Raw genomic sequence first — 14,079 nt, 5'->3', positions numbered from 1 at the left:
TGTGTTAATAACTAGCTATAGAACTGGACAAAGCTAACATGGACATTAGCTCCTTAGAAAAGTAGTAAGGCTAGGTATTTGCTCCTTTTTTGTCTTATTTTGCTTCAAGTGTTTCTGATGCTTCACAATTTAGGGTCTGTTTAGCTTTGTAGGGAAGCATTATGCTAATAAAAGCCAGTTAACAATTGCATCACTAGGTTTGGTACCAGGTTTAGGTTTCTGAGCTTAGGTAAAACATCACGGACCTCTTAGACATTCTAGATAACAAAAGAAACCAAAGGAAGTGGTCCACATGTATCAGATCAAAGATCTTCACTCTAAGAATTTTTTTTTTTAAAAAAAAAAAGTGAAGCATTAGGATGTTTTATTGTGTATAACTTTGTGTGACAGCTTATAAAGAGTTGAGATGCTAACGCAATTTCATTTGATAAACCTAGAAAAGAAATTACAAAGCGGAAAAAAAAAATGAAGTAAAAAAAAAAAGTAGTTATCTCACACTGCATCCAGAGATGAAGTCTACAAATCACAACAACGAAGTTGACCTTTATTACTTTTACCTGTTATTCAGTGAAGATGCTAGTAGTCGCATACTTTGTGCTCTAGTATGCATCTTAGTAGGTTTCTGCAATTAGTTTTGAAATTTCAGGGCGGAGCACAAGATATTATCCATATGAAAAATGGTAGTCTTCCATTTCAGAAGGAGGGCTTTCTTTTTCTTTTTCATGTGAGCATCTTTGTCATGGGGAGGATGGGGCAACGTTGTGAAATTTTAGCCTGAGATTGGCATTAGAATGCCATGAGAACTTTAGTCTACAAACCCCCAAAAGTTAGTAAAATGTGGCAAATCTTTTCTTTCTATTAGGAAGCGGTAAAATGGCACTGAACACAAGTTTGGTTGAGCTCTTCCAAACGCTCATTTGCCTGCTTCTCATTTTTTAGCACAAACAGAAATGAAGTACTGTCATGGGCTCCTATAAGAAAGGTTATCAATACAATGCCACTTGTGGTTGCTTGCTATATGTAGTCTCCCTTCCCAGGAGAAGAGTGTTGCAGATGGATGCTTTGTACTAAACAACATGACGGGCTCTTCATTTACTTTTCGCAAATGAAAGCACCCCTTTGCTCACTGCCAAGTACAATCCATGTATCTTTGACTCAGGAAGGAAAGAATCACAGACTTCTAGCCTACTTTCTTCTCTTTTCAATCATTTGAATAAGCGGACTACTGTAGTTGCTGATAACAAGCAAAGGTATTTCAAAATAAGGATGGCAACGCACCGGGCACCCGTCCAGCGGGGGCCATTGGGGCCGGGGGTGGGGCGGGGGGGGAATTTTTTCTCCCATGTAGAAACGCCCCTGCCCCGCCACCCGTTTGAAAAAAAATATGTATATATACATGTGTACATAATTATATATATATAATGATATTATCAATTATACTACTAATTATACATATCTATTAATAAAAATTATTAATTATTTATATTAAATTTATTAATACATTTATGTTAAATTCGTAATTACACTTAATACAATAACACTTTTTTCTAAAAAAAATACAATAATAATTTAGTGACTGTATTTGTATTAAAAGAAAAAATTTGATTATTTTAGTTATATTTGTTTATCATATTAGATTGTATTCAAATAATCTTTGTTTAATTATTTTTATGAGTTTCAATTTTGAAGTTACAATGAATAATAATTTGGTGATGTGTTGATATTTTAGTACTTGATTATTTGCTCAAATATAATTATAATGAAATTATATAATAAAATTTTTTTAACCCCAAAGATGCCCTGCGGGGGAAATTTCCCCCGGCCCAGCCCCATTGCCACCCCTAATTCGAAACCGTTTCAAACAGTCCTTACCATATGGACTTCTTAAGGATGCCAAGAAAAATGCACCATATCTCAATAAAGAATCAACTCATCAAAAGGACTTCTTAACTCATTACATCTCTTAAAGTTAATCGATTTGGCTAACAAGTGCTCATTGAAAAATGCACACTCATTAATAGAGGTGTTAAATTTTTTTTTTTTTTTGAAAAAATGTAACTATTTTTAAAAAATTGTCTAAATGCAGGGAGTGTAATAATTGCAATAGTCCATTCACATTATAAGTTAAATGCAATTTATGTGTACTAACGAGTGCCCATTAGAAACACGTTAGACAAATCCAAAGCTAATACCTAAAATGACAATGTCTTGAGAGACCATAAAACGTTAAAGCACATTTCATTCTCAGATTCCTTTCCAGAACGCATTGGCTTATCTGTCCATCAAGTGTGAAAATTCATCAATCTAGACTATGGTTATCTTGAAAATAATAACTGATGAAAGATGATTTCTGGAGCAACAATGATGAGCTTTTTCAACGAGGAATGGACTCATAAAACAGAAAAGAAATAGATAGTAATACAACTTTTTCGGAAGCTATACAACAAATAGATGGACATTCCATTCAAACCAAAAGATTTTTTTTTTTTTTTTTTTTTTTTCGCCCACCTGCTGCCTTCCTTGGATGAAACCAAAAGAAACATTTATTATAATGCCTACAAGATTTGGCTTGGAAAGGGGTGCTGCATCAAGTAGCAGCATATTTGCTAGCATCTTCAGATGGAAAGAATCATAAAACCTATCTCCACGAGAAATTGCCTTGAATAACAAGGTCATAAAACTGTTCTTTTTCTGCCTTTAAAGTTTAGTACAAGCAATTTGGTCACTACCACTATATCCCTCTCCAGTAGGCAATTAGAAAGAGATATCCATTCTATATGATTTAAATTGATCAAGAGATTCATGCTCTGGAAATTCAAGAGCAAAGAGAGGAAAAGGTCTGTGGTCCTAATGAACCATATCTCAATAAAGAATCAACTCATCAAAAGGAAAAGAAAACTATTTTTGATAAAATTTGAGGGGAATGAGGGAATTGTTACAACAAATTAATAAAAATACCATTCAATTGAATAATTCATGTACAATGGCAACGGAGTGGAACTGAAACACCAGAAGGTTTTCTCCTCTCTCGCACTATGGCTTCTTTTATAAGGGGCAGTTTTTGCAGAACCTTTTTCCATATGTGATTTACCGCCCCATTGGGAGGCAAAGGACCAATACCACCAGGATGACCATTATCATAATCAAATACAGGCTGAACCTGGGCCATATTTCTACGGAACCTGTTCTTCTGTTCATCAGAGTAGCTTCTGAGATGGCTGACAAGCCAATTTGGTCTTAATGCATCACTAACAGCAACAAATACTGAAAATTTTGCATAATCCACAATTCCTTCAAATGGTAGCTCAATGTCGTCACTGACAATTACAGGTATACAGAGGCTTTGAATGGCATCAAAAAGTCTACACGAGGTTGGCGTGTCCCCAGCTGGATGCAAACAGAACTCTGATGTCCTCATACCCCGTACTGACTGCTCCTTGCCAGTGGCATTAGGAAAGCCTTCTTCCATTACAACTCCAGGTTCATTTACTAGGAAATCCCACAATTTTTCCCGAACTAGACCACCCTGCGAATTAGAATTTTACGAATCCGTAATAAAAACAAGTGTTATTAGTTTTTACATTTTGTACAATGGAAATGCAGATTTCAAATATTATCTGACTTAGAGTCATCAAGGGGCAGAGAAGCTAAGTTTTTTATTAAAAAAGAAAAAAACAAAATAAAGGTAATATTGGTTTGCCGTCAGGCTAAAGAGTTTGCATATAATTGTGAGAGTTCAATATCCAGCAGCACTGAATACAGCACTTACTCCCTGATTGAAATAGAAACTTGAGAGACCAATTTGAAAACCTTTCTGACAATCAGGGGATATAAAAAAGAATACTGGGTATTGAACTGAGCAATTGCTGTAAACTTACAAAGATACTCATGATTTAACCAGTGCATATTAATTGTTGCAGAAACATTTGCTTCAAGTATCCAATTTAATTATTGACAAACCAATAATGTAAAGTTACAGAAATTCCAATTTTGAAAGGAGGCAATGGCAGAAAATTATTTGGATCAAGAAAATCTACTGGAGAGGCCGACAAGATGAAAAAGAAATTCATTTCCATACCTGAAGAAAATTTTCAAAAAGAGACAAATGAACTTCATAAAAGATACTGTTCATGGTTTAAAAATATGTAAGCGGCAACTAGGAAAAGACAATTTTGTGAATGAGCATGAAACTAATGCAACACCACTAACTTGATTTACTCTAATAAGAAAACTCAGTATAAATGTTTAATCTACATTTTGGTAATGATAGATACACCTTGGGCATTGGTCACAAACCAATACTTAAGCAGCCAAATATTCTACATAGTGAATACTAACCCGATGCCGAGGGCAGTTGCAAGGAGGAAACAATAGCTTTTGTTTCTCTCTCTTGTTTGAGAGCATCTCTCTCTAGTTTGAGAGCTTTTCTTCTCAATCGTAGGAGGTTTCAAAATTGAAAAAACAGCGCCAACCCAAAATAGAAAGTTACACAGAGCTAGCTTTACTTCCAATAGTGACTGTTCAGCTTCCGTACAACCGAGACACCCAAACCCACGTCCATAAACTCTTCTCCGAGCTGCAACTCTGTTTCTTGTGTGGAAATGGTCATGATCCTAGGAACATTTGAAGGATGCAACCCAGAAAAGGTGACTTGAACTTTCGATGAGCTGATGTGCGTGAATTCGAAGTTGTCTTTTTTGGTAGTATAGATTAGGTTTTTTGCTGTTTTTTGGTGCCCTCCTACTCTGTTTTTGCAGGGGTACTCAACTGGATCTTCTGCGATTGGAAATAGTGCAAGGTAGCACCTCTACAACTAGAATCTGGAGGATGGAGGAAGATCTAACAAGAGCTTTTAGAAAGTTCGATCTGTCTAAGTCGGAGCTAGAAGGCGTAGATCTCTCCTCTGACGATATAAGTGAGGGGATCCAAGACTGTAGGCAGAGTCTGGTGGGAAGGTTGATTGGCGAAAAGGTTGCACATTTCACGGGTATTAAGAATTTTACTAATCATGCATGGGGATATCCCAGGAACTTAACTGTTACTGAGCTGGGTCCAAATCTTTTTCAATTCCAGTTAGAAAGGGGAGAGGACCGTGAAAAAATCCTGTTGGGAGGACCGTGGATTATGGATAATCAGATTCTAGTGATTAAGGAATGGGAGGTTGGGTGTGAAAGGAAGCTCCACCATTTTAGATTTGCACACATTTGGGTACAAATCTGGAATCTTCCAGTCCATTGGTTGTGTAAGTCAGTGGGCTTTAAGCTAGGAAAGATTTTTAGGTCGGTGAGAGAGGTACTGGTTCCACCAGGGGGGGAAAGTCTGGGAGACATCTGAAGATTATGGCTGAAGTGGATATGCTACAACCTCTCCCGAGAGGTACGTTGGTAAAGCTTGAGGGAGTGAACACATGGGTGGAATTTAAGTATGAGAGATGCCCCGATTTTTGCTACAATTGTGGGATCATTGGGCATGGGGACAAGTCATGTACAGGGGACAAAAGGGAAGGACTGTCTTGTAGGGAAGGCCAGTATGGTGCTTGGATGAGGGCAGGAAATATAATGGCCTCCCCCTTGAAAGCATGCTTCACGTCTAACACAGAGGCGAGTCAGAAACCTAAAAAGTTGACAATGGTAGACAAAGGATCCAATAGCAGGATAGGGGGGATACTTGAGGGAGGATCTGGAGTCATGGGTGGTATAAGTAGCAGGGGGGGTGACAAGGAGACTAAGGGAAATGATCAGGAAAAACTGGCAATGGAGGAAAAATGGGGAGAGATTCTGAGGGAAAGTGCAGGACTGAAAGGACGAGTAGAGAAATAGGGTGAGGGTGAGGGAAAACAAAAGGAGGGGAGTGGAACTACAGTGCAGGGAAATATTGAAGCCCATAAGGTGGTAGTGGACCTGGAAGTAGACTTGATTAGAAAAGAAAATCAGATCCCCGAGAATATGGTGTTAGATGACTGTGTTGTTAGAGAGGGGATAGACAAGTCAGGAAAGGGGAGTTTGAATAGCAAAGACGGTAACACAATAGATGCCATGAGCCGAATCCAAGTAAGTGAAAGCAAACCAGGAAGGAAAAATCAGTGGAGGAGGAGCTTGCGCACCAAAAGGGTACCATTGAAAGATATCACGGACAGGGGGACAGAGAGCAACATTGGAGAGAAAAGAAAAACACAGGAAGAATGCCATGACTTGGATCTAATGGAAGAGGACACATTACAAGGTCCACACCACAAGTGCTTAAAAAGGGATCAAGATGATGCACAACATGGAGGGGAATTGGAGGCTAGCCCCGCAATGCCTCCACCAACACAATGAAGGTAGCGGTGTGGAATTGTCGAGGTGCAGGAGGCCCCTTGACAATTCCCCAACTTAAGGAGGTACTCCACCTCCACTCTCCTAGTATAGTATTTTTGTGTGAAACAAAAAACAAAGAATGGTACATGAAGCAGGTACAAAAAAGGATTAAATTTGAACATAGCCTTGTCGTGAATCCCAAGGGTAGAGCAGGGGGATTAGCTTTGTTTTGGAAGGAGGGGGTGCAACCGCTTGATGTACACAGCACTGAGTGGTACATTGCAGCAATGGTGGTAGATAAGGAGTTAAATGATCACTGGTGGCTGGCAGGAATATATGCAAGTACTGAGGAAAGAGTAAGAGTACAACAATGGGAGACTATAAAGGAAAAGAAAAGGGAATGGGGGGAAAAGTGGATAATAGTGGGAGACTTCAATGATATCTGCTCAAATGGGGAGAAATGGGGAGGGAAAGAGAGATCAGAGGGTAGTTTTAGGGAGTTCAATAGTTTTGTCTCTGGGAACGAATTGGTGGATATAGGGTATAAAGGGGTTCCTTGGACATGAAGCAACACATGGGAAGGGGAGGGAGAGATAAAAGAGAGGCTAGATCGATGTTTAGGGAGTGTTGGATGGGTGCAAGTGTATGAGAATACTACAGTTGAACACATTGAGAAAGAAGCATCAGATCACTGCCTGCTAATGGTGGATACTAAACCGAAGCAAAGGGGTATAAAAAGAAGGTTTTGTTTTGATCAGAGATGGGCAAAGGATGAGGAGTCTGTGGCTGTTATCCAAAGAGCTTGGGGGCTGGAGCAACATGGGTCTAGAATGTTTAGAGTGGTGAGACGAATCAAGGAATGTAGAGTAGCTTTGATTGAATGGCACAAGGCAAATAAAGGCAATACAAAGGCAAAAATTGAGGAGCTAAAGGAGCAACTAAGGGTAGCACGTGAGGGGAGTGAGCTGGATAAGAAAGGAACTATTGCAAACTTGAAGCTACAACTGAGTAAAGCATACAAGGATGAAGAGCTATATTGGAGCCAGAAATCAAGAAGCAGGTGGCTCAAGGAGGGGGATAAGAATACAGCTTACTTTCACCTAAGTATCATGGCTAATAGGAAACGGAACAATATCAGCATACTCCAGAAGACAAATGGGGTGTGGTGTGCAAGTGAAGAGGAAATTGAAGCTGAAATTAGCAAACACTATGCGGAGCTCTTCAAGTCTAATGATCCTACCGAATTTGAAGAAGTGTTGCTAGGCATACCTCGCACTATTTCCAGTCTCATGAACACACAGTTGATTAAACCTGTGACTGAGTTGGAGATTCAACAAGCCATTTTTTCCATGTTCCCTAATAAAGCTCCTGGAGTTGATGGTATGCCCCCTTTATTCTTCCAAACATACTAGCATATTATCAAAAATGATGTTGTTAATGCTGTGACTAGCTTTTTTCATTCTAGCAAAATCTTAACAGCCATCAATGAGACCATTATCTCCTTAATCCCTAAAGTTGAAAATCCTGTAGTGCTTACTAACTTCAGACCTATTAGTCTTTGCACGGTGATTTATAAAATTATATCTAAGATCTTGGCCAATAGACTGAAAAAAGTCCTCAAGCATTGTATTAGCCCATCACAATCTGCCTTTGTACCAGGGCGACAAATTCTAGACAATGTGATCATAGCTCATGAAATGTTGCATTTTTTGAAAAACAAGAGGAGAGGTAGAGTAGGCTTCATGACCTTAAAGCTTGATATGTCTAAAGCCTATGACAGAGTGGAGTGGAAATTCCTAGGCAGAATTATGTTGCAAATGGGATTTTGCCCTATTTTTGTTCGCTGGATCATGACGTGTACTTCCACAGTCCACTACTCCTTTAATTTAAATGGACAAAAGGTGGGCAACGTCAAACCTTCCAGAGGAATCCGACAAGGAGACCCCCTATCTCCCTACCTGTTCATTATATGTACGGAAGGGCTGTCTAATTTAATCAAGAAAGCTGTGGAAAAAAAGCAACTAACTGGCATCAAAGTCTGCAAGGACAGCCCTATGGTTTCACATCTATTTTTTGCAGATGACTCATTATTGTGTTGCAAAGCAAGCAAGGAGGAGGCACAAAAGGTCAAGGAGATCATTCAGATATATGGTCAAGCCACAGGACAGGTAGTAAATTTTGATAAGTCAGCTATGTTTTTCTCTAAAAATACTCCCAACTTGATTAGAAGGGAAATTAGTGAGGTCTTGGACAACATGAGAGAAGCCTCTAGTGGTAAATACTTAGGCTTACCTATGACTATTGGGAGAGCTAAGAATCAGATTTTTGGGTACCTGAAAAGTGTAATCACAAGTAAACTTCAAGGGTGGAAACATAAGTTGCTTAGTCCAGGGGGTAAGGAGGTTTTAATCAAATCAGTCATTATGGCCATGCCTACATATATTATGTCTTGCTTCAAGCTCCCTAAAGGCTTGTGTAAGGCCATTAGTGCAACCATAGCTAGATTCTGGTGGGGTGGTGGGGTTGCAGAAAATAAAATTCATTGGGTTAGATGGAGTAAGCTGTCGGAGGTTAAAGGGAAAGGGGGTTTGGGCTTTAGAGACTTGGAAGCTCTCAACGTGGCCTTGCTTGCAAAACAAATTTGGAGAGTTGTCACCAATCCTAATTTGTTAGTAAGCAAGGTCCTGAAAGCTAAGTACATGAAGGATGAGGACTGGTTAGACCAAAAGCCCCCGCACACAGCTTCCTGGTGCTGGAAAAGCTTGCACAAGGGGGGAGAGCTCCTTCAACAAGGGTTATACAAGAGGGTGGGAGATGGAAGGGCGATAAAAATCTGGAAAGATAGATGGTTACCTGGATCAACTACTGGGAAAGTAGCCACGGCAAGACAAGTGGGATGCCAGATAGAGTTTGTTCATGAGTTAATTGAGGGAGGGAGGTGGAAGACTGATCTCTTGCAGCGCTGGTTTGATGCAGCTGATGTAGAGCATATTACTAGTATCCCTCTAAGCCTTTATGATAGGAAGGACAGACTATATTGGAACCATACTAAGGCTGGGGTCTATACAGTGAAATCAGGTTATGTTTTTGCAAAAGGGGGAAGGGACACCATAAACCGTAGATTAGAACCTGATTCAGAGACTAGCTGGGAAGTAAGGAAGCACACGGTGTGGAAAAAAGTGTGGAGTTTAAATATTAAGATGAAGCTGAAGCATTTTTTATGGAGGTGTTTACAGAATGGGCTGGCCACTAATGAAGCACTACATCAGAGAGTTGGAAAAGGAAGCAACATTTGTTATTGCTGTGGAGAGGCTACCGAAACCATTGAACACATATTTTTCTTTTGCCCAAAAGCTCAAATGGTGTGGAGGTTAGCTCCTGTGAGATGGGAAGGGCTAGTTGAACTACAATGCAACGTGTGGAGATGGTGGGATGCGGTGTTGGAATCAGCTAAGGAAGCACAAGGAATGGATCGAATAAAACTCACAGTGAATATCCTTTGGCAGCTCTGGAAAGCGAGGAACAAGATGGCATTTCAGCTGGAAAGTGTGGACGCAAAAGGGATCATCGACAAAGCTCAACAGGAGTGGATCGAATACGATGAGGCAAATGGAACAGATCCCCGGGCACCTGCATCATCCAAGAGGGGAAGACTGGCTCAGCACACTTGGGAGCCACCCAAGGAGGGAATCATGAGGATTAACACGGATGCAGCAGTTTCAGCAAAAATGGTCAGAACTGGTCAAGGGATAGTTGCAAGGAACTGGCGTGGGGAATTAGTGAAAGTCCGAGGAATTGTTGGAAGAAGAAGAGGGGAGGCTACCACGGAGGAAGCGTTAGCGATCAGGAGTGCGCTGGAAATGGCTCAAGCTGCAGGATGGACCAAAGTAGAAGTCCAGTCAGACTGCAAAAATGTTGTGAGCTCTATTAATACGGATAATGTTCAGGATTGTAAGATACAAACAATCCTAGAAGACATTGTGGCCCTCAAGGATAGCTTTGACAGTTGCTTAGTTCTCTTTGCTCCCAGGACTACGAATGGTTGTAGTCATGCAATGGCACAACTCGCTGTCAAGTTGGTTAGGAATATTGAATGGGAAACTTCTTTCCCAACATGGTTAACAGATTTAGCTAGGAAAGATATGGGGGTAGTTACCCCTTTTGTAATTAACTCTTGTATTATCAAGCGTTAATATCTATAAAATGTTCTCGTTTGGTTAAAAAAAAAAAAAAAAAAAAAAAAAAAAAAAGAATACTAACCCGATGCCGACGCTTAGCTCCTTTGAAATAAAGAAGAGTATGTCGTTTCTTGTTTTCTGATATTTGCAACCTTGGCAGAAGATGGGTATAGGGAACGATTACATCTTTCAGTAAAGAAACCTGAGTATGATGAATCGTATCTGATGAGTTATCATTTGAACCTTTTGAGTCAACCCTGTACCACCCACCAAAATCCACCACAAGTAGAACTGCAGGGGCTATCTCCTCTCTTACATGCCACATTGCAACAGGGTCTGCCAAAGAATGCTTCAAGTTTTAACATAACCTGACAATCCAAAGACTAAATTATAAGCTGCAACAGCATGCAATACAGTTTCCTCTCTTGCAAAATATTCATATGGTACAAGATAAAAGAAAAAACCGCCCTACAATTTTATTGTGGACTAGCAAATGCACGAAACACATTAGAAAGTTCAAGTCATAATTTCCTGCTCCAAAGCTAACTGAAGCCTGTTTATGCTAATCCTTTCATTGGTACATTATCAAAGCAATCTACTCACCATTCAAAAAAAATGATATGCACAGTCCAATAAAATCAGACATGAATCAAACTCCAACCAAGACTAGACTAAACATGAAAACATTGTAGTGATTCAAATAGCGAATACACAAACAACAGCCTGACCATCTACTCCCATTTGCCTAGTGGCATAACAGAGATAATGTCGTTAATTCAAGTACAGATCTTTTACCTTCTCAGTTTGTTTAAGGGCACATTGCGAGTCAAAAGTTTTGCTGCCGCCAATAGATCAAATAAATGTAGCATTTTTCCGTAGGCATACATCTATATACAGATAACCAAAGCAACCAGCATTGCCATTCACACAAGTATATTTACACTAGGAAGAAATCAGCCATCACTAGTAATCATCACCAAAATTCAAATCAATTATAAAGAAAACACATAAATATGGTCCTAAATTCGCAAATTACCGGTAAGAACAAAGACATGATCACGACCACCGGACCGCAGCCAAGCCTCAGACTTTTTCACAAGATCCACCACCATCTTTTGCCTCTGATAATCCTCATTCTCCACGACTTTCTTCCTGAACACCCCTTTATTCACTCCCAGCTGCATTTCAGCACTAAGGGTAGCAAAAAAAGGCACAAAAACCACATCAGCTTCCCTAAAATCAAAAACCCTTTTGGCTAAAGATTCTTTCTTGAGCTCTTCAGGCGTCAACAGATCCCCCATTATCCAGTACTCCGCATTGTACTGCTTAATTAATGGATTCTCAGGGTACGGAGGGAACTTCTTAGAAGTTTTGGACAAAAGGGTCTTTCGGATTTCATTATCTACTTCACTTCCAAGCCTTGAATCTGAGGTTAAAGCCCAGTATGTTTCCAACAGGCCGTAGTTGAGTGATCTGGGAAGCTCTGGGATGTAGACTTTGATGGAATTTTCGGAGATTTGAAGCTTGTTTAGAAGATTCTGAGGAGGGGTCGATCTGGGATTGGAAAGGAAGAAGAAAAAAGAGAGTGGGAGGATGCAGAGAAGGGAGAAGGTGATGAAAAGGGACGAAATCGAGCATGTTCTGCCGGTGCCGGAGATTGTTTTCAGCGGCATTGTGGGGTCGGAGTGGAAAACCAGAGTCTAACCGAACGAGATTATGGGTTTGGATCCGGAACAGATTTAAAATGGGCTACTTTTCAGTTTCTAATTAATTGATGTGGTAGAATAATTATTAATTGTTAATTCATGTTTTCGTTAGTGAAGTCAAAAACCAAAAGAAGAAAACTCATTTTACTTCGTTTCGCAGACTGTAAATTATAACTGTTAAGGGACATTAAAATCAAATTTTAGCTAATTTTTCTGTGTTACTTTTCACCATAGGTAGCCAAAACAGTTTCATTACTAGTGGACCCTTTTTTTTGGGTTAATTCCACTTTGTCCCCCCAAACTTTGGACGATTACCCACTTAAGTCCCTAAACTTCAAAATGGGACACTTAAGTCCCTAAACTTATAAATACCTCTCACTTAAGGAAAATTGTTAACAAATCCTGAATGCCGTTGGTGGTCGAAGTGTCCAATTTTATAAGGGTTTAGGGATTTAAGTATCCCATTTTATAAGTTCAGGGACTTAAGTGAGAGGTATTTATAAGTTTAGAGACTTAAGTGTCCCATTTTGAAGTTTAGGGACTTAAGTAGATAATCGTCCAAAGTTTGGGGGGACAAAGTGGAATTAACCCCTTTTTTTTTCCCCTGAATATATCCCCATGCAGAACAGTTTGCAGTTTTTATTTCAAATACTTGATCTTGCATGTTGCATCTTTTGTAGTTTTCTATAACATTACATTTTCTTATGAGCATTTGATAGTTTCTCTTCCCTATCTCCCTTTGCTTTTCAACTTAGGATAAATGGTAATAAACCCGCTTAATGTTTAATGCTAAAACCTTTTTCTTTTCTTGGTGCTTAGGAGGATGGAAACCCGTTACATCTAGTGGTGGATTTACACTGGGAGCACTAGGGCACGGGTCTCCACTGTCCCCTTAAATCTCTATGATATTTATAAAAAATTGATATAATTTCAACGGTGCCTCTGGAGTTTTGTGTATATATTGGTTTATAAGCCCCCATTGCCCCTCTTAAATTTCTATAATACCTATAAAAATTTGATGTAATTTCAAGTATGTCCCCTGAAGTTTTATGTATCTAATGATTTATATGTTTTTAAAGTTATCTTTGATTTTACCTGTTGTTACAACTACCGTAGAAAGGGTTTTTTCAATGATAAATATAGTGAAGAATCGATTACAAAGTAGAATGAAAGATACTTGAATGAATAATTGTTTAGTTACTTATATTGAGAAAAATATACTTCGTAAAGTTCAAAATGAAAAGTTTGTAAATCGTTATCAAAATATGAAAACTCGTCATGAGCAATTGTAAATGATTTAGTTTGCTTTTTAAATAAAATTATTATTACATTAATAATTTTGAGTTTGTCTTTTGATATTTTTCATGAAATATATGCATCATTTGTAGTTGTTGATGAATATTTTTTTCCTTAAAAAAATAAGTAAAAAATTTTAGAATTTATTTTTTCCCCACTAAAAAATTTTTCTGGCTCCGTCACTGGTTACATCGAGACAAAATCTTGGCGTAGTAATGCCAACCACATCATCAAAAGTCAGTAAACTCCTAATTGACACTGGTGATCCAACATAGTGCTGTTCCTCTCCTTGCCTCAATTTCATGCTAGTCTTGGCTTTAGATGATCTGCAGCGGCGTTGCCTTCTCTCCATTGATGCTGCAGCTTGCACTCCCATGTGTTTTTCAGAGCCTTGTTGATCTATGAGATCGATTATAATGCAGGCTTTCTTTCGGGCATCTTTGTATCAATTCCAAACTCATTAGAGAATCTGGAAAGTGACAGAGTCAACATTTTTTTTTTCTGGGGATCAAAATTTTTCCTAGCAAAATTATGTTAATATATTATGTTCAAAATAATTTTCATATATTTAAATATATGTCATCTAAAAATATCAAATATTAA

The 14,079-nt window shown here is 38.9% G+C and overlaps 1 protein-coding gene across 1 annotated transcript; it reads right to left on the bottom strand.

Annotated features, from left to right (window-relative positions):
* Window positions 1-2,887: 2,887 nt before the first annotated feature.
* LOC113732342 (probable arabinosyltransferase ARAD1) lies at window positions 2,888-12,228 on the bottom strand. The gene is made up of 3 exons (XM_027258046.2): window positions 11,511-12,228; window positions 10,557-10,810; window positions 2,888-3,526 (listed from the first exon to the last, which is right to left on the bottom strand). The coding sequence occupies exons 1-3, from the start codon at window positions 12,145-12,147 to the stop codon at window positions 2,975-2,977; spliced, it is 1,443 nt and encodes a 480-aa protein (XP_027113847.2). The 5' UTR covers window positions 12,148-12,228; the 3' UTR covers window positions 2,888-2,974.
* Window positions 12,229-14,079: the final 1,851 nt, after the last annotated feature.

The sequence above is a fragment of the Coffea arabica genome, chromosome 2e, assembly GCF_036785885.1.
Source record: "Coffea arabica cultivar ET-39 chromosome 2e, Coffea Arabica ET-39 HiFi, whole genome shotgun sequence".
In the NCBI taxonomy this organism is placed as follows: domain Eukaryota; kingdom Viridiplantae; phylum Streptophyta; class Magnoliopsida; order Gentianales; family Rubiaceae; genus Coffea; species Coffea arabica.
This window is presented reverse-complemented; position numbering and strand designations above follow the sequence as displayed.

Coding starts and splice junctions, on each gene's coding strand:
- LOC113732342 (XM_027258046.2), bottom strand. CDS start 12,147: ATGCCGCTGAAAACAATCTCCGGCACCGGCAGAACATGCTCGATTTCG. Junction 10,811..11,510: donor TCATGTCTTTGTTCTTACCG/GTAATTTGCGAA, acceptor ATTCTTTGGCAG/ACCCTGTTGCAATGTGGCAT. Junction 3,527..10,556: donor GAGCTAAGCGTCGGCATCGG/GTTAGTATTCTT, acceptor TCTAATTCGCAG/GGTGGTCTAGTTCGGGAAAA.